This window comes from Poromitra crassiceps (assembly GCF_964638095.1).
Source record: "Poromitra crassiceps genome assembly, chromosome: 20".
Taxonomy (NCBI): Eukaryota; Metazoa; Chordata; class Actinopteri; order Beryciformes; family Melamphaidae; genus Poromitra; species Poromitra crassiceps.
The window spans coordinates 18,156,360-18,176,964 of record NC_139637.1 but is presented as its reverse complement, the minus strand read 5'-3'; the positions used below and the strand labels follow the sequence as shown (position 1 = coordinate 18,176,964).

Genomic DNA, 20,605 nt, shown 5'->3' with positions numbered 1-20,605 from the left:
TCTGCTTTAATCATTAACACTGACCCAGATAGCGGTGTGTAGGTGAGGTTAGAGGGCACATGTCTGTGTCTCCCTCTGACTTGTGTGTACTGTGTGAGTCAGGCCTCGGTTCTGATCCATCTATTCTTATTCTGCAGTATAGTATCCCCTCTGGTTATGTTTACTAATGATTCAGCGATAAGCAGGCAAATCTGAACATACCAGACGGCTTGTGTAAGATTCCTCTAATGTGCTACGAAAACAAAGGTTGTAAAGTTGCAAATTGAATTCCATAAACTCTAGCTCTGGGTTCAACGAGTTTGTCCTCCTGGCTCAGTCTTTATCGTCTAGTAATGCCTTTTTCAGATTGCTGAGATAACAGTGAGCCAACAAGAGCGTCCACAGCGGAGCTTGGCTACCTGACAAAAGGCGAATGAGTGACGACTTGGCTTCCACTCATATCAAAAGTGTCGGAGTACAGGAGCACTGGCATACATGCAAAATATAATTTTACTGTCTACTACTTGAAATGGTTTTGTGGATGGAAACATCAAAAAGGATTTAATTCCGACATGCTATATAATTAGTTAGAGAAGATCCCACTGTTCAGTGTGCATTGTAGAGAGCGATGATGGAGTGAGTGGGTCTGGAAGGACATAGAGACACTACATGAAATAGTGGATGGGCGTGGAATAGCCACGCCCATCACGGGGGAAAGCGCACCATTCACTCCCATACACCAGCGTCATTTTCCTTGAATTAAACATAGCTAAAAGCTGTTGTGTGGTGGGCTGCGCAGACAACAAATGTAAAAAAAATAATCACCAATTAAAGTTTTTTTCTACTCCCGAGAAAAACAAGGAAGCCATTGAGAATTCGCGAGAAGAAAAATGTAGATCTAGCTGTCAAAGAAGTAAGTCGGAGTGTTCATCTTCTGTATATATGATCTTTGTGTGCAACACGTGACATAGGAGAACGCCAGGATTGGGGGGAGTTTTTGTTTCCCCCCGTTTTGGGCGTGGTTTCTGAATGATGACGCGCTCCGCAGTGTCTCTATTAGGGAGATATTGAACTGTAACTGTTAAAACGTCATCCCAAGCCCAGACTAGCACTTTGTACCAAAGGCTATATATATATGGCTTAGTTTCACCACACCTTTGTTTACAATGACATCACTGGTTATCAAAGAACCAAGGTTACTGTAGGTGGTTTTTTTCTTTTTTTATAGTTTTGCTTTGCTTTTTTTAGACAGATAATAATCATATTTCCTATCATACCTTTCCAACATCTCTGAATTGCCTTTATTTACTTTACGCTTCTTGCCCTAAAAACACTCTAATCCCCAACTCAGTCCCTGATCAGTTTTTTGGCAACAGTTGTCCCCAGTGTCAGAGACTGTTGCACAGCTGTGGGGAAGCCCAGAGAGGTGTCCAAGCAGCCGAAGATGGCGAGTCCTGCCTCCGGCTGAAGGGTTATTTTGTAGGCCTTAGAGTACCAGTCAAATATTCTGACCCAGAATCCCGCCAGTGAAGAGCAGAACCAGAAGGCATGAGACAAAGTGCCCTCTGACACCTGACACCTGTCGCACGAGTTCGCACAGTGGTGAGACAGAGGGGAAGAGGTAGTTAGTTTCTATACATATATGTACCAATGTATGTATGTATGCATATGCGTATGTTCTTCCAGATACATCCAGATGCCGCGGCCGTTCTGTTTCGAGCCCAATAATCGTTATGTGGTGGCCATCAGGTTCCAGCGTCATGGCGTCTCACACAGGCACCTCACCGCCTTCATCCTCGTCGACTCGGTGAGAGAAGCTGCTCTTTTGGCCTGTTCTTTTTCATCTAGTTAACTGTTAGAAAGTTGTCAGTTCCCTAGTGGTACCCTCAGAAACCCACGTCACCTTGGATTTGAGAGTGGCAGTTTCAAATATGGTCTTGTGAGTGAAAAGTATTGATTGATTGATTGATTGATTGATTGTTTACTGATTGATAGCATTTTCTGCCATTACAATCTAATCCCAAGAGGTATTAACACTGTAACCCTCTTGGTGAAATCAGCGTTATATCCATAATTATAAAACGGCTCTCTCAAATCAAGCAATCTGATTGGTTCACAGCCATTGTATAATTCCAGTAACCGAGTTCAATAACCCATGGCCATGGGTTATTGGTTGCCATGGCAACTCTCTTACTAAGAGAGTAATAATAAGGCTTACCTCAAATGACAACGTAGAAATAAAAATGGCGGAGACAGCTGTCAGATCCTTGTGAATCGATCTTCGCTTATAACTTTACTAATACTTCGCAGAAAATGATGTTTTGTACAAGAATAGATGCGGGCTAATGTCTTCTTTGCAAAAGAAAGGCTGTTAACCCCGCATTTAACTCCGCATTTAACCCCGTAACGTTAGTTGGTGTCAGCTTTGCAGAGAGCATTCAGCTTCTCAACAAGCGCTGAGAATGCAGCGCTGCGGCTCGAGCTGCCTGTCGGGGTTTCCAGAAAAATCTCAGCTACTCAGCAAGCGCCAGGATTGGCCAATGTCAACTTCAGTCTCCAGAACGATCCAATCAAATCACCCGCATGTTCTTGCGGTCCCGCCTTACAGTAGTGTTTCAACTGACTATCAGAATGACATGCCAGTCGGAGTCGGACTTATAGTATTATTATTATTATTATATTATCATACTTGGAAACCGTTTTATAAAAGCAATATAGCACTCGAGCAGCGTGTGTTGTGGAATATATCCCGCTGATAAACTGTTATCCCACTCGGCCTGCGGCCTCGTGGGATAACAGTTTATCAGCGGGATATATTCACCACAACACACTTGCTCTCGTGATATATTGCTTAAATGTACTGTATGAAACCATGATCCGTTATCATCGTCAAGATATCTACTGTGTGATCCTCCCAACTGAACTGGACTGAAAGTCTCCAACTAATAGACACTCAGATGTCGCCCCCTAGTGTTGGAAAAATACAAATGCAATTATTGAATTCAACTCTGGGTGGGGATTTGGATGTCCAACTTTGCACCCTGTTTTAATGTATCACAATAGCTCTTGTGTTGAACATATAATATGATTGTCTTTTCTTGATAACATAAATCACGTTTCCGGGCTTTCCCGGTGGCTCATCTGGTAGAGTGCGTACCACAAAGGCTTAGTTCTTCGCGTGGCCGACCCGGGTTCGAATCTGACCTGTGGTCCTTTGCTGCATGTCATCCCCTACCCCCCCCCCCCCCCCCCCGCCTCCTGTCTGCCCACTGTCCTGTCAAATAAAGGCAAAAATGCTTAAAAAAACATAAATAATGGGGGCACGGTGGCTCAGTGGTAGAGCTGTCGCCTCACAGTCAGAAGGTCCTGAGTTCGATTCTCGCCTGGGACACTGTGGGCACTGTGGTTGTGTTCCCCCCCATATCTTCAGTGCCTACTGCCCAGGTTGGGTATCTCGTCGTAAGGGCCTTTCTCTCTGTGTGGAGTTTGCATGTTCTCCCTGTGCTCCCCCAGGGGGTTCCTCCGTATATAACCCCCCCCCCCCCCCACTAAAAACATGCAGAAGATCAGATCGTCATCGTCATCCGACCAGTGACGACAACATCCGAAGTTGGTCCCCGGGCGCTGTACGAGAAAGCGACCACTGCTCCTGGCCTGCCCCCCGGAGGAAAGGACATGCCTGGATGGGTTAAATGCAGAGGACACTTTTCACCGGCCACCGTCAGCATGAGTGTGTTGTGGCCGCATGCATGTGTTGTGGTGTTCGTGTGACAATAAAAGACGGGCTTGTCCCGTTACCAGAGTTTTACGAGAGTTTTTAATCTCCAGGGGGGGAGAAACTTGACAAAGGGCAGGCTTTTCAAACTCTTTATTTAAATTCTCAAAAGCTCTTTAATATCTTTATGAGTTCTTTGCATGAGAAAAAGTGACTCGTCGACCTCTTGTGAATAATAACGCCTTGTCTATTTATAGCCATTTTATACCCTATAAATAATAATAATAATAATTTCTCCACTTTTTTTCTCCCCCTATCAGCTGGTTCTGATCCCCAAGTACACCGAGCTTCCCGGGTTCACAGGGAACAGTCCGGAGGCGGACGAGCGGCGGGAGGAGATGATTCGCTACATGTGTCTGGACTCCTTCATGATCACGCCCATGCCCGCCCTCGCCGAGATGTGCTCCAAACTCATCTGCAGCATCTCTGCCATCGTTCACGACGGCGCTCTCTGTGAGTGGAGGAGAGACGCCCATACGTCAGATCGCCAATACGTCATGCCGCTACATGTTCCCACCCCCTTTTAGGAGGGAAACACAAGCCTCTCCCCGTTGACCTCAATGTACTGTAAAATAGCACTAAGCAAAAAGAATGATAGAAAAATAACAGAATCAATCTTGTTTATTAATGACCCCAAAACACCATGACATGACAATATATTACAACTCGTTTGGCCATAGAATGGGCAAGATACGCCGGAAATATTACTTTGACCCATCTAAAATCATGTCATATGTGACGTTCTTTTTTTACAGCCCCGTGACTCGGCAGTCTAGTAGTAGCCGCCAAGCAGCGTATGCTGTGCTCCGCGACGCAATGGGGAGAGGCTTGTCGTGCGTTCCTTTATCGCAAAATAACTGGGATGTGGAGGCTAATGACATCACATCCGTTTTGTTAGCGTTCCATTTGCAGAAAACTTGAGGCGGGAAGTTCACTGTGGTCAGATCCAGTCGCTAGCCAGGCTAGCCATTGTTAGCAATAACAATTGACAACATGGCATTTCGCGGCATTTCGCGCATACAAACTCTGCAGCCTCATGTCCACACAGATAGAAGTTAGGCAGTGTTGTGTGTACAGCTGATTTATTGAGACACAAACAAAACAGAAGTGCTAAACAATATTACTACGATTACTACTACTGTTGTTGCGCGGCGCAGCCATCTTGGATTTTTGAGGTTGGGGCTGCTGAGGCTCCTACGAGTTTGGAATGGGAAATACCAGCTCTGATGACGTCACCGCCCAGCTCATGACCTTTGAAGTCGTAAGATTACCAGTTATAAAGGAATGCACGATTGTGGTTTTCCCCCTAAAAGGGGGCGAGGCCTAATTGCCAATCTGATGTATTGGATGAAGTTTGTGTGTTCAAATCTCTCTCCGTACTCTCTCTCTTGTCACCTCCCCTCATCTTTTCGTGTCGTTCTTCCGTCTTGCCTGCAGCCTGCCAGTGCGACCCTCAGGGCTCCCTCAGTGCAGAGTGCGACAAGGTCGGAGGTCAGTGTCGGTGTAAACCCAATGTGATCGGTCGACGCTGTGATCAGTGCGCCCCGGGAACCTATGGCTTCGGACCTCATGGTTGTACTGGTGAGTCTGTTCGGTCATCATCTACAAAGTTTGTCACGTCATACGATCGCAAAGTCCAGCAGACCGTGTTACAGATCACATTTGTGCACAGTTTGAAATGGAAACCTTTATAGATATACCTGAATCCATGGAGAAATAATTATAAGTAACTCATTACAAAAGTAACATATTACTTGTAATATATTACTTTTAGCAGTAACTCAGTAATATAACTTATTACCAATAGGATTTCAGTAATATTATACCAGTTACTTTGTCAAGTAACACAAGTTACAAATTGAGTTACTTTTTTTTTAATCAAAGCACATATTTAAATAAAAATACAATGATTTCCTAATCAAATTGTGTGTTTTCATGCAAATAACCACTACAGATGACAATAACAAAGGAAAAGATTAACATTTAGAATTTTGGACAGTTTACACTGACTTCAAGACGGTTGAAATTATTTTCCGGGATGATTCCGGGGCGGCGGTGTCATTCTGCTCCTGCTGTTATTTTGGTGAAAGTAATGCAAAGGTAGTGTAATAAGTCACGAGTTAGTAAAAAAAAATAGAGTCCGCACACGCAGACAAGTCTGAGGAAGGGCTTTGCCTGAAACTGGACTCTATTTTTTATGACTTACTTGCACTTCGGTCCTGCACCTGGTTTTAACCCTTCACTGCTGGATGTGCGTGCCTTTTTGTACCTTATAAGTAACAAGTTACTCTACACAGACAGTAATATTGTAAAGTAACGTATTACTTTCAAATGAGAGTAACTAGTAATATGTAGTATATATTACATTTTGAAAGTAACTTGCCCAACACTGCACACATTCCTTCCCCTCTTCTGCCCCTCCAGCCTGTGACTGCCACTCGCAGGGTTCGCTGAGCCACCAGTGTGACCCGGCCACAGGCCAGTGCCAGTGCCGGCAGGGGGCCACCGGGCGCCAGTGCTCAGACTGCCAGCCGGGGCAGTGGGGCTTCCCCAGCTGCAGCCCCTGCCAGTGTAACGGCCACGCGGAGAGCTGCGACCCGCACACTGGGGAGTGCCGAGACTGCAGGGACTACACGGCGGGACACCAGTGTGAACGGTAGGGAGGGTTCAATTTAGTTTTTGTTTAGATCTCAATTCCAACCCTTGGTTATACTGTATATATATATATATAAACTTTATTCCAGACTCAGGTCCATATAAAATACGTACAAAAACACAGACAGTACAATAAAAACAACACAACAAATAGGTTTAAAACACATACAGGCAGCTATTCCAGTGCTTCCAGAAGTGTGACATATATTTTGTGTCACTATGTGCAGGCACTGCTATAGGGCCATAATAACTCCATTCTTTGACTGGCTAAGTCGACACATGAAACTGTAAATAAACGTTCTCAGAACAGCATGGAAAGTGGGCACATTACTGCTTACAAACATATGGCTTGCACTTGTCCATTTTGGATGAATGAGTAAAATTTTAGTTTCTTCATTTTTGCAACACTGTACTCGCACCACAGTTGTGCTGTATACAATGAAGTACAATATGACCTAAACAAAGCAATCTTGACATCATCAGTACACTTATAAAATTTTCGTGCAAGCATGTTGAGTTGTGCATAGAGTTTGCAGCACGGACGCTGAATGTCATCATCATCACATAAATCATCTCTGATTATGTGGCCAAGATATCCGAATTTGTTCACAACACCAAGCACTTGGCCTGCTAGCACAAAAGAAGGAAAGTTTGACTTCTTATCCTCCTTGGTTTTCACAATTAAAGCAACACTCTTTTTTGAATTAAACATGATATCATACTGCACACCGTAGCAGGAACAGATTCTAAGCAATTATTATGACACCGATGATGACAAATGTCTCTTGCTTCATCCAAAGGTGTGTGGATGGGTTTTTCGGGGACCCGGTGCTGGGCTCAGGGGAGCACTGTCGGCCCTGCCCCTGCCCCGGCAACCCAGGGAGCGGTCACTTTAACGGAGACTCGTGCTACGCCGACCACTCCTCCAACCAGATCAAATGCAACTGCAAACAAGGCTACAGCGGTGAGACATTGCACTACAATGTCGCCTATCCATGTGACCTAAGTGTACAGCATTTTTTCTCGGAACTCTACCAGAGCCGTGTATATAGAAGAGTCGCGACATCTCCATTCACTCCAATGGACCAGTTTTTTACTCTCAAGAGTTCCAGGAAGTAAGGTCCTGGATTAAGCAGCACTGTGGAGTTGCAGCAAAATGGACAGTTTGTGTTGTACTTTGAATTTTTATTTTTTTTATTTTTATCAAATTGTACATTATCAGCTTTATTTTAGCATTCAAAAGTAGCGCGAGACCCCTTCCTGGCTGTTCATTGGCTAATGGGTCACGCATTTTGGTCCTCCGCTGATGCCACTCTCTCTCTAGAGGAAACTAGACTCTACTAATCACCAATAATTAATTTGATTGGTTTTCCTTCTTCTCCCTTCGACCCCCTCAGGAACACGCTGTGACCAATGCGCCCCTGGTTACTACGGCAGCCCCGAGCAACCAGGAGGGGAGTGCCGCCCGTGCGAGTGCCATGGCAACATCGACACCCAGGACGCAGGGTCATGTGACCCCAGGACCGGCCAATGCCTGAAGTGCCTGTACTACACGGACGGCCCCTCCTGTGCGCAATGTAAACACGGCTATTATGGCAACGCTTTGGCCAAGGACTGCAGACGTGAGTGATGAAGGGTGCACTTTTTAAAGTACCCAGCTGTCATTGTTTCCTTTAATAGCCATTTGTATAGAGAGGCAAAGTGACCGCCTACTTCCTGCTTCAGCACTGTACCAGAGATGTTCATCCGCTATTTATTTACCCATAGACATTTCGTAAAATGCTTATAAAAATATTTTTACTTCGTCAAGCCAAACGGTTCAGCTATATTTAGAATCAGGAGAGACCATAGAACATTTCACTCGGGACCAAAACTAAAAAAAAACTACATCGAAAGAATATTTTCTTTAAATCAGCAATTCTTTTACGTTTTGGTCCCGATTGAAATGTTATGTGGTCTCTCCTGTTTCTAAATATATCTGAACCGTTTGGTTTGAGCAAGTAAAACAATTTTTAGCATTTTACGAAATGTTTATGGGAAAATAAATGGCGGATGAAAATCTCTGGTACAGTGCTGAAGCAGGAAGTAGGCGGTCACTTTGCCTTTCTATACAAGTGATGTGGATTTTTAGCTGTTATGTCCAGTTGTACAGTATTAACACGTTCACTGCCAATGACGTGTTTTTACGTCAAACAAAATCCAACCGTTCACTGCCAATGACGTGTTTTTACGTAAAAAAAAAATCGATTTTTTTTTTTGACGGTGGGACGTTGATCTAACCCTTTTACGTCTCCTATACCATTATTGGAGGTATTGAATGTGTATAATCTATTTTACCGACCCACTGAGTGGCGACATGTCTCTCCACAGTAGAAAGAGGCGAGCCAAAACTGGAGGGAAAAGCGCGAGGAAGCCGTTCTCATACTGTAAAATGGATGGCGAAAATGCTTTCACTTTCGCGCTGACGCACAGCGGTGGCAACGGTGGGGGGTTCCAAGAATAGACTGGATGCACACTTTGAAACACGCACCATAAATAAGCCCAGAATCGCAAGAGCTTCATCAGAGCTCTCAACCGGACCGCCAAGAAACGAGCGAAACCCATCCAGCGAGCCCCATCCAGACTGCCAGGCAGCAGCCAGGCAGCAGCAACTCGTTTGTCACAGACCCGCTGCAGAGCCAAGGAGGGCGGAGGAGAACGCCCACGGAGGGAGGAGTTGGAAGCAGAGGGGGGTTTCTTGCTGTTATGGAGGAAATTACTGTTCAAAACTATTGTTTAGATGTCTGACGTCTTACTGATGCCAAAAATGAATGGTTAAAGTGACTGTTCTATCGAATTTCACAAAAAGCCGTTTATCTCAGAATAATTTTTCAGACGCTGAAACCATGCTGTATTCAACTGCTAATGCTTACATAACTACTAACTCTACAAACTAACTATTTTAGACAGAGAAAGCACACATTCTATTAGTTCTTTTGAGATATTGTGTGTTCACAAAAGCTTAGCAGAAAAGAATCCTCGGGTCTTGAAAGATGAGCCAGAATCCTCAAAAAAACCCTCTGGCAGAACCTACCTACAGTAAAAAAAAAACGGCTGGCAGTGAATGTGTTAAGAATGAGCTTCTGTCCGCTGGGATGATTGATTACTACTAGCCTGGTAAAAAACATCTTAATCACATGACCTCACATTCTGTTGCGCTCTACACATCAGTCTGGACTTCCAGCTGTCCAAAGTGATTTCAGTGGGCGGGAGTCATTGCCTTGACAGACAACTCCTTCAGCCAATCAGCGTCGCCAGATCCGATCCAAATCCACTCGGAAGAACGGGCGAAAACGTCTTTTCCGCCGAGAAACTCCGCTGGTGCATTCCCTTGGTCTTGTTTAGTTTAGTTGTCATTGAGGCTATTTATGCTATAACTGCACTTATACCTGTGTTTATTTACTCTACTAACTTTAATATTACTGCTCGTCGCACCAGCGGTGGACTGATTAGTCTGGTTAAGTTTATTTTTTTATTTTATTTTATTTTACCTTTATTTATACAGGGGGAGTCTCACTGAGAGCAATGCTCTCTTTTTCAGGAGTGCCCTGTTCACATTCACACACACATTCATACCTGGAAGCTGACCAGTACAACCACAGTCTGATCTGTTGGCCACTGAGCAGCTCCACTGGAGCAGTTGGGGTTAAGGGCCTTGCTCAAGGGCACCTCAGTGGTGGTAATGAGGGAGGGGCAAGCGCTGCCTTTTCACTTTCCCCACCCAGATTTATCCTGCCGGTCCCGGGGATTGAACCGACGACCTTCCGGTCTCAAGCTCGCTTCTCTAACCATTGGGCCACCACTGCCTTAAAACCACTGCCTTAAAACCACTGCCTTACGTCATCAACACAGTCCCTGATTGGCTGATTGGCTACATTGTAATTTCAGGAAATCGCTGTGGAAGTCCAGACTGAGAGTGAAGGTCACATGATCAGGATTTTTTTTTTTACCATGCTACAGTAGGTTACAACAGAACTTTTGAAAAAGGCTTTCCTGTGCATTGAATAATATATGCATCACCCTCCTCGCAGGTTGTACCTGTGTATCTTCTGGCACCGTCCAGTCCGCCTGCAGTGATGGAGAGTGCCACTGCAACAGGGAAACGGGGGCCTGCCCCTGCAGGGAGAACGTAGTGGGTGATAACTGTGACCAGTGCACTCTTAACCACTGGAACTACGGTCAGGACAGAGGCTGTGAGCCCTGTGGCTGCCACCTGCAGCACGCCCTGGGAACTCACTGCAACATGGTAAGACCCACAAAGACCTCTCCGAAGGCCTGAAAATGAAACAACAAAACACAATTTGAAAACAAAAAAATTTACACACATTTTATTTTGTTTTCTAATTTATTTGATATCCTTTGTGCTAACTAGCATAATCCACCCATCTTTCTTTGTCTGTCTCTCTACCTGTAATCCTGTCTCTCTCTCTCTCTGGGTCTCGTATAGTTCACGGGTCAGTGTTACTGTAGCCCAGGCTTTGGAGGCAAACAGTGTACTGATTGTGAGCAGTTCCACTGGGGGGACCCACGAGTGCAGTGTGAAGGTAACGCACCAATTAAAAAGAAAAGAAATAAAAAAGCTATTTGCTATTTGTTTGCTTCACCCTGAACTGTAGTACTCAACTTCCATTCAGCTTTCAAGTGTAGTCAATATTCAACAACTGTCTATTTCCTAATAGAGGTTAATCTAACATTATGTACATGTGGGGCATTAAGTATCCTTTGATTCTGTCATCCCCTAGTGGCAACCAGTAGGAATTGCAACAACATTGACAGGTCTCTGGCACACCTCTCACAGATATATTATAAAAGTAATAAACTTTATTTATAGAGCACTTTTCATTTATCGAGCACTTTTCTAAACACTGTTATAAAGTGTTTGAAATCGATAAAAGCTACATAAAAACACAACAGCAAAAGCAATAAAAACAAGGCAAGAAACGTACAAGGTTATAAGAAGTCAAAAACATTAATAAAGGTTATTAAATATAGCTATAAGCCTATAAAATGAGATCCAAGATGTGAGTATGGGCGTTTGTGCAGGCAGTAAAACTCTTAATCCAACTCTTTCTGCCCCTCTCCTCCTGCCTCCAGATTGTAACTGCCACCCGCTGGGCTCGGAGACGGCCCAGTGCGACCGAGCGACGGGGGCGTGCGAGTGCAGGGAGGGGGCTGCAGGGCGGCGCTGTGACGAGTGCGCCCGCGGCTTCACCGGCACCTTCCCCAAGTGTGTCCAGTGTCACCCGTGCTTCCAGCTGTGGGACGACGCGGTGTGCCAGATCAAACGCGACCTGGACCACATCCAGTACACCGTGCAGAAGATCCTGGAGAGCGGGGTCACGCCGGAGGTCGGGGACGGCCGGATCCAGGGCTTGGAGAGGAAGCTGAAGCAGGTCCAGGATCTGCTCAGCGCCGCCGACAGCGACAGGCTGCACCAGCTGATTGGACAGAGCATCGATGACCTCAGGTGATGACGCCACTCTAATAGTTGTCTGCTAAAAATATCAATCTAACAGTAATGTAAGGTACATTCAAAATCGAATCTTTTTTTTGTCCACCAAATTTCATACAACAATGAGTAACGGGACACAAGAACACGAGATGTTTGTTCTGAAAATTGCAAAATAATATATTGGGGGAAAAACACAAGATGTTTAAAAAGTGTACAAAAATAGTCCCCGCTTACCAACACGAGGGTCGCAGGTTCATGCCCTGCGTTCCTCCCACACGCTACATCCTGCCGGTGAAACTCCTCACTGTCAGCAGAAAAGAAGCAGCTGGCGACTGCACATGTATCAGAGGAAGCATGTGCTAGTCTACGGCTAATGGTAAATGGCCTGCATTTATTTAGCGCTTTTATCCAAAGCGCTTTACAGTCAGTAGGTACATTCACCCATTCATGCACCGATGGCGGCAGGCTGCCACGCAGGGTCCTGGCACACCATCAGGAGCAATTTGGGGTTCAGTATCTTGACCAAGGACACTTTGACGTGCAGACTGGAGGAGGCGAGGATCGAACCACCGACCTCTTTTATCCAAAGCGGACGACCCTCCTCTACCTCCTGAGCTACAGCCACCCCAACGGCTCTCCTCAGATCGACAGAGTAGATGGAGTAACGATCGGGACAGCAGGGGGAATTGGCGATATATAATTGGGGAGAAAATGGAGGACATCCATCTCAGACTCCCTTCTCACCAAACGCGAGCATAGGCGATAAACTCGCATCTACTCGCACTCGCCCTGTCAAGCCCTGCCCCGCTGCTGCAGCTTGGTTGGCTGCATTGTTGTATTTCCGTCTTCAATTGGTCTATTTCGGTTTTGGCCCCTCCTCTCGTCTTGTCGCCTGAAATGTCCTGACGCCAGGTATCCCAGCATGCTTTGCAAGCTGGTGAGCGACAAGATGGCAGCGAGGGAAGGAGGGGCATTTCGAAATCGACCAATTGAAGACGGAAATACAGCAAGGCAGCCAACCACGCTGTAGCAGCGGGGCAGGGCTGACTGGGCGAGTGCGAGTACATGCGAGTTTATCGCGGGCGGTGTGTAGGGCCCGTCACCCTGCTGTGTGTGTGCGCGCGCGTGTACGTACTACGTGCGTGCACGCATGCTTATGTGTGTGTGTGTGCGTGTGTACGTACGTGTGTGCGCGCGCATGCTTATGTGTGTGTGTGTGTGTTCAGAGCTGAGATCGCCCTGACTGACGGGCGCGTGATGGGCGTGGCCCGGGAGCTGAATGCGACAGCGGCACAGGACGGCGCTCTGAGCCAGACGCTGAGCGGCCTGGAGACAGAGCTGAGGGACATCAACACCACCGTGGCTCTGAAACAACGCCAGATAGAGAACCTCCTCAGCTCAGGGTTTGCAGGTAGCCAGTCAAATCAGTCAAAGTAGAGTAGTGTTGAATGACTTCTTACAGTTTGAATGAACACCCCTTTTCCATCATTTCCATCATTCCATCATTGAATCGTACACCTTGATTTGTTAATATGTTTGGTTTGTTCCTTAATTTTACAGCATGTTATAATCTTAACATAAGCAGTATTAGAGAAGCTACTTTGAAAATCTATTTGACAGTTACTTGTCCTTTGATCAACATCTGCTATGACATGTTTTTTTTTTTATCACATGAATGAAAGAATACCACTGGATAGGATATTAGGATACTGATACCACAGAATATTTAATAGAAGCATTTAATTTCAAACAAAATAAAATGTTCTGTGTGTTCATGAAAAAAAATGACAAATGAAGAAAGAAAATTAACCCACACAAACACACTCCCCTTTTCCCTCTCAGATCAGTTTGAGCACGTGAAGAAGTACTACCGGGAGTCGACGGAGGCGCAGGAGAAATGCAACGCCTCGGTGTCGGGGCCCTCCAGTCCCGTGGAGCAGTCCAAAGAGACCCGCCAGAGCACTGAAGACCTGCTGGACGCCAGCAAAGACAAGTTCCTCCGCAACGTGGCCGCTCAGAAGAAGTCCCTGGATGAGCTGCAGCGCAAAGGCCATGACTTGGACAAGAAGGTCCATCACCTCAGCCACAAGGTAGGCAGGGTTGAAGGTGTTTGGGTATCTGTGTGTTCATTTATTCATGCCATTGTCCACCTGAGTGTGTGAATGGATGCTTTAATGTCTAATGTGTTGTGTGTAGGATTATCAATTTATTAAACAAATAATTATATGGGGAAGCACAAAAATGTGGACCAAAGCAGCTCAGCAGGCAAAATAGAATACAAGGCGAAAAAAGGAGCTACTTGGAGTTTGCAAAGAATATATTATTTAATGAGAAGTAATTGTATCTGCGTACTGCAAAGAGTTACAAACCAGAATACATCTTCAATTTGATACGGGCAAACACAAAAACGCAACGGGTTTCAACCGTTGGTCTTCGTCAGGCTGTATCGACAGCCTCATTAAATAATATATTCTTTTCAAACTCCAAGTAGCTCCTTTTTTCGCATTGTATTAAACAAATATATAAAATAAGGACCAGTGCATTGGTTTGCCAATTATATTAACGATCAGAGATTGGCCAGTCAGTGTCCCTCATCTCATAATTATGATGGATATGATCAGTTTGCATATTTATTGTATAATTGATTTATTGGTTGTCTATAGGAAGTCCATAACCTGAACTGATGCTAATATGACATTTTGATTGGATTCCAGCCAAGTATGCATCAATTACCTTTATTATTATCATTGTGGGTTTAATGCTGTTTTAGTTTCCCATGGTACTAAATGCTGTTCCAGAGCTTTTTCCATTCCACTAAAAGTTAAATTCTGGGAGGAAACACTGAATTTTTAACTTTTAACTAGCATTTGTTTTGTTTGCCTTGAAAATGGTCCAATTTAATGAAACTAACAAAATCTTATGTTCTTGTCTAATTGTTGTTATTAAGTCTATTTCTGCAATAAACTGCACTTACGCTGTGTTTACTCGACTAACGTTAATGTTACCACTCATTGCTTTTGGAGACGTGGCTGAAAGTGCAAACTGATGCGTAGAGCGAAACCAGTCAAACCCTAGTATACACCAAAGGAGAGAAACCAGCAATGCTTATATTTCACTATATTTTCCTACCTAACCCTACCCATAACCCTAACCCTAATCTACAAGTACATCAAAGACGACAACTGCGTCATCACTCCCTCTAGGTGTGTGGCGGCCATAGCAAAGCCAACGCCAGCGGCAGCTGCCCAGACGGTCCGTGTGGCGGTGCGGGTTGCCGTGACGACGAGGGCAATCGTGTGTGCGGCGGAGACGGCTGTAACGGGACGGTGAGCGCTTCCGTAACGGCGCTGAAACAGGCCAGGGACATCACCGAAAACCTGACCGCCGCCAGTGAGGACCTGCAGGGCATGGCCAGAAAGGTACGGTGTTTGGTTTACACACACACACACACACACACACACACACACACACACACACACACACACGTTACTATTATTTGTGTTGATTGGTCAATCTATGAACTCCAAAGGCTCCGAATGGTCTTCACATCTTGCGCTCATGTGTCCAGCTCCAGGATATAGCCTCTCTGACTCAGGATGTGAAGAACCAGGCTATGCACACGCTGGAGAAAGCCCGCAAAAAGAAGGACGAGTTTGAAAACTCCAACAAGAAGCTCAAAGAGTTCATCAAGAAGATCAGAGACTTCCTCACTGGTATGCTGACATTGTTTTAAATACTCGTCTTCACTTTGAATGAGGTGAATTGTTATTATATCGATCCCTCCATCCTGCATTAACTGTGACCTCTGTGTTGTCCAGAGGAGGGAGCAGACCCAGAGAGCATAGAGAAGGTGGCTCTGCAGGTCTTGTCCATCAATCTCCCGGTCAACAGGACCACTCTGGACAAGGTGGTCAAGGAGATAAAGGACAGCCTCTCCAACCTCACCAACGTCGAAGGGATCTTCAACCAAACCTCAGAGCAGCTCGGCAAGGCCAAGGACCTGCTCGACCGGGCTCAAGACGCCAAGTAAGACGCCTATATAGAGCTCAACAGTGACCGCCCACTTTTTTAGCGGCTCCGGTCCCACGAAGTAAATATCCCACTAATTTCTCCATTGACGTTGCAGAAAATCCTTTTATAATTAGTTTAAAGCCTGGAACCAAGCCAACCTGCTACAATAATGAATCGTGACCGTAAAACATCTGATTCAGAGCATCAACAAACACACAAAAATCCAAAACGAAAAGAAGGCAAAGAAGGTTTTATTTTATTTATTCATTTGTAGCCATTTCTTATGGTCATGATTCATCTTGTAGCTGGTTGGCTTCGTTCCAGGCTTCAATTTGTCTATGGAGAAATGAGTGGGAAAGTCACTGTTCATCTCGATGACACTATGTGCAGGGCTATCACAAATACATTTTTCAAACACCTCAGCAGAGAGTATGTAACCTGCGTCTCTTGTGCCCGTGTGCAGGATCCGAGCGGAGGGGGTGAAGGACACAGCCAATGAGACCAGGCAGGCGCTGGATGTGTCTGAGATGGCCATCGAGAAAGCCAAGAAAGCCCTGGAGGAAGCCGTCGGCAACCTCAACAGCACCAGGAACGCTACTGTGGCGGTACAGTGCAACTGTTTTCGTAAAATCATCACTGCCACCGTGCGGTGAACGCTTTCTCCCCTCTTATGTGTCTGAGTTATAGGCATGCATCCTTTAATTTAGAGTGGGATTACCTGTCTAACATCATAATAGTGCTTCTTGAAATATGCCCTAAATCTGTGCACAATATGCTATTTCTATATAACTATATCCTGACCCGCTCTTAGCCTTCTGTCCTCAGCCTGTAATCCACTCATACCTGTATTGCCCAGGTCCACATGCACCCTCCTCTCACATGTCTGAGGTTAACGTACTGTAGAGGCCACCATAAATTCACTTCCTAGACTCTCTCCAATCCCAAATCTCTCATTTCCTCTCCTACACGCTCCAACCCTGGCTTTGATGTTGCCTCCTCTCCTAGGTGGAGGAAGGGCTGCAGCAGCTGGAGGACAACCAGATGGAGGCCATGATGCGTCTGGCTAACCTCTCCTTGGGCGTGGAGGCCCTCAGGAACAAGACGGAGCAGAACAGGGAGATGGCAAAGGACGCCCGGGCGCTGGCTAACAACGCCACGCACCAGGCCTCCTCGCTGCAGCATGTGAGTGGAATCAGTCTAATGCACACAAAAAAATCAGAGTCATTTACTGTAAGTTACAAGTTCATTTTAAAGTACTATTTCTCTTAAAACAAGTGAAAAGAAAATTTCCAGTGGGATGAGGTCATTTCACGTGTGTCCAAAATTCAACTTGTTTTGAGAGTTTTCTTGAATTTTGTTTGACAGTATTGTGATGCTGTCTTGATTGATTTTGTGCTGGTTTATCAATGTTATTGTTATTGTCTTCGTTTATCCTTCAAATATGGCAGTACTGTACGTACCAACAAACGAATGATGCGTCAAACTCACTTTTCCAGCGTCTGAACGAGACCGAGGAGCGGTACCGCGAGCTGCAGATGAAGGTGGAATCTCTTGGCGGGGAGACGGGGGGGCTGGGCAGAGTCAACCAGAGGGCCAAGGATATGAAGAAGGAGGCGGAAGACCTCCTCAACAAGGCCAACAAGGGGATAGAACAACTCAAGAGTGAGTGCAAGACCACTCCATCCAACTGGTTGTTGGGGACAAGGGCGAATACCTGGTTTCACAAGTGGGGGGGACACAATAAAATGTGGAGCGCCGACCCTCTAGGGGGTCCGGGGGCATGCCCCCCCAGAAGATTTTTTTTGTTAGATTTTAAAGTAAAATGCATCAATTTGGTGCACTCTGAGGGGAAGATTAAGAGGCTAGATCTATGAAGAACTAAGACCTAAAGCAGGTGACATGAACAAGGCATAGAACAATACTGATGTGAAAGCCAGAGCCATATTGAAATCACGTTGGTTGTATTATTATTATCATTATTATTATTATCATTAGTGTGCTTTATTTTAAATTCAACCATGTTCACTGCTTACCATGTTCACTTCCTCTCATCACTTAACCCTTTATAGAGCAGCAGGGACATGCAGAGAATGTTAGAGGGGCAGGGGCTGGCAAAAAAGTTTTAACGTTTTTAGCCAGATTTAGAGGAATATCTCATTTTAAATTAATATTTGGATGATACTTGTCACAGAAAAATAACTCCACAAACTGAATAATATTAGTACAAAAGTTAAATTTGCTGTTACAATACTGTGAGTGCTACCTTCAGGGACGGCTTGGAAAGGGGAATTTCTATACAGAGCGCCATTCGAAATACATTCAGGGTCTGGAGAGGGCACTTTTTACAGACGAGGAAATCCGTGGCAATCTTTTGGAGTAGCCTATAGCTTATAATTAGCAACTCAATTAACATTCTCAGCCATAATATGATGGCTGGTCAAACAGTAGTGTATTGAGCATGATTTTTTCAGTTTACCCACGATTTTTTCAGTTTAAAAAGTGGGTGGGACAGAATCAAGGTTTTGAAAAGTGGGGGGGACATGTCCCCCCTGTCCCCAGTGGAATATTAGCCCCTGGTTGGGGACAGTAATTATCCCAGTCAATTTGGTTCCTGTTTCCACTTCATCTTTGAATGGAAGGGGGGATTAGGATTATTACGGCTGTGTCTTGATTTCGTGAATTGCATGATTGATCTTGGTTATAAAGATCCTGACAATCATTGGATTTGTTTGTCATAAAATCTTGGACCTTGATGGAATTTGAAAATCCCTGACTCGTCTTACTTCCTGTGGTTCCAGAGCTGGAGAAAAAGTTCAGGAGTAACGAGCAGCGAATGCAGAAGCAGCGCGACGAGCTGGCGGAGCTGGAGAAAAACACCACCGTGGTACGGGAGGAGATCCGCGAACAAGTGCACAAGTACAGCAACTGCTAGTGAGGACGGTTCCCTGTTTACTGTTTGCTGCTGTAGTCCTATTAGTCCAGGCAGAGTCACTACTACTGATGCTGTGACTGGGTCAGAAAAACTACAACTCCCATGAAAACACACACACACACACACACACACACACACACACACAGCACTGGTACCTCCATTGATTCACTGCTATCTCAAGTTTTACACATTACCTGTCAAGTGTTTTGTCACAGAAATGTCTTTCTCTGTCCATGTACTGTACTACTTTTTGACCCAAGGATATCAACGCCGTGTGGTGTCAATGTCTTTAAGCTATTAAGTTGAGGACCAATGGAGAAGATTTGTTTTTATTGTATATGTACTTGATTGATTTCATAAATAATAATAAGAGAATAAATATATTAGAGTATGCTATCAGAATTTGTTATTTTGACCGAAAGTCCAGATTGTGTTTGTTTTTGCTGTAATTTGACCACAGTATGTAAATGCTATTTACAATATGACATTCCTATTGAGAAAGTAATATGTGAAACAGACGGATTTTGAGAAATGACAAATTTGACTCTTTATTTTTGTTACAAAATATGGTCTTGATTAAATAAATATAAATGCATACACAAATATTCTTATAAGTGAATCCCATTATGAAGTGTGATTGACCGATTTGGAAGTCAAATAAATTGGACACATTTTATGTAACGTCAAAATTTAGTTTCAAATCATTGCCACAAGGTGGCGCCTCATATTCAGCAAAGTAATAGTGAGTAGTCCTCTTTCTCTCTCTCTGTGTTTATGCAGTGATAATCCATTCACTCTCACTGTATCTGTGTATTATTCTCTCGCCAGTATGTTTGCATTACATGCGTGTCATGTCACATGTATGTAGGCCTAAGTGTATGTATGTGTGTGCACCGCTGAGTTTGTGTGTACAAACGCCTCCTCTCCATTCTCTGTATCCATTATGACAACACAGATTGCAGTACTTTCACTTGAAATTGACACTATTATTTTATTTATTTTATTTTAGAGCGAAGAAAATATGAGAAATAATTGCTTCTCCTTGCCAATATCTCCTTGTTAAAGTTTGACCTTTAGCTGCCTCTGTGCAGTCGCAGGGTCCTCTCCTTTCCACCTGTATCCAGGCAGTGATTACTTCACTGTAGGCTACAGTATGTCGACTTCATTCCGCCTTGCTCTCTGTATTAAGGAGCTCTGCTATTAGCTGTTGCATTCTGGCACTGGATCCTGGGCACTAACAAAGGGAGACTGTCCTCTACCAGCACAGGGAATGTGTAATAATATGACAGAGAATTACAACAGACAGAGAACAGCCTACCACCAAATATGGGTCAGAAAACGCTGCTTATCAAACATACTAAAGTGAATAGAATAAAATGCACTTCTTGTGAAACATGATTGAATTTCATTCTAATTCATCAAAAACGTGTCCGCTCTGACGTGCAATCTTATGACTTAACATTTTGTTTACAGAATAGTTTACCATAGACTGCATAGTTTACCAACCTGTTGAGGCTGACAGGCTATTTAGTAGGCTACATTCATAGTCAACACATCAAATGGCTGAAGGTTATATGAGGATATGTGTCTTTTCTTCAAATATAATAGGTTTTTGTTGAGTGAACCACTGCTTTGTATCACGTGACTGTGTTGATGGGAAGTGTCCCGGCCACCTGTTAGACAGGCTGATGTTGGACAGCCAGAGGATCCGTGCGCGGGCACGGATTGCTCATTGATGCAATCAAAGGGAACCTAATCCACC

At 44.7% G+C, this 20,605-nt stretch overlaps 1 protein-coding gene across 1 annotated transcript in view; it reads left to right on the top strand.

The window, feature by feature from the left end:
* lamb2l (laminin, beta 2-like) overlaps positions 1-19,507 on the top strand; it is a 66,979-nt gene extending 47,472 nt beyond the window's left edge. Inside the window, exons 18-35 of the mRNA XM_083656950.1 lie at positions 1,666-1,786; positions 4,015-4,207; positions 5,192-5,335; positions 6,179-6,410; positions 7,210-7,373; positions 7,807-8,031; positions 10,480-10,694; positions 10,896-10,992; positions 11,543-11,915; positions 13,127-13,311; positions 13,743-13,990; positions 15,104-15,319; positions 15,469-15,613; positions 15,719-15,926; positions 16,375-16,516; positions 16,917-17,093; positions 17,408-17,573; positions 18,710-19,507. Coding sequence (XP_083513076.1) covers positions 1,666-1,786; positions 4,015-4,207; positions 5,192-5,335; positions 6,179-6,410; positions 7,210-7,373; positions 7,807-8,031; positions 10,480-10,694; positions 10,896-10,992; positions 11,543-11,915; positions 13,127-13,311; positions 13,743-13,990; positions 15,104-15,319; positions 15,469-15,613; positions 15,719-15,926; positions 16,375-16,516; positions 16,917-17,093; positions 17,408-17,573; positions 18,710-18,843 — 3,385 coding nt within the window. The 3' untranslated portion in view covers positions 18,844-19,507. The remainder of the gene's footprint in view (positions 1-1,665; positions 1,787-4,014; positions 4,208-5,191; positions 5,336-6,178; positions 6,411-7,209; positions 7,374-7,806; positions 8,032-10,479; positions 10,695-10,895; positions 10,993-11,542; positions 11,916-13,126; positions 13,312-13,742; positions 13,991-15,103; positions 15,320-15,468; positions 15,614-15,718; positions 15,927-16,374; positions 16,517-16,916; positions 17,094-17,407; positions 17,574-18,709) is intronic.
* Positions 19,508-20,605: the final 1,098 nt, after the last annotated feature.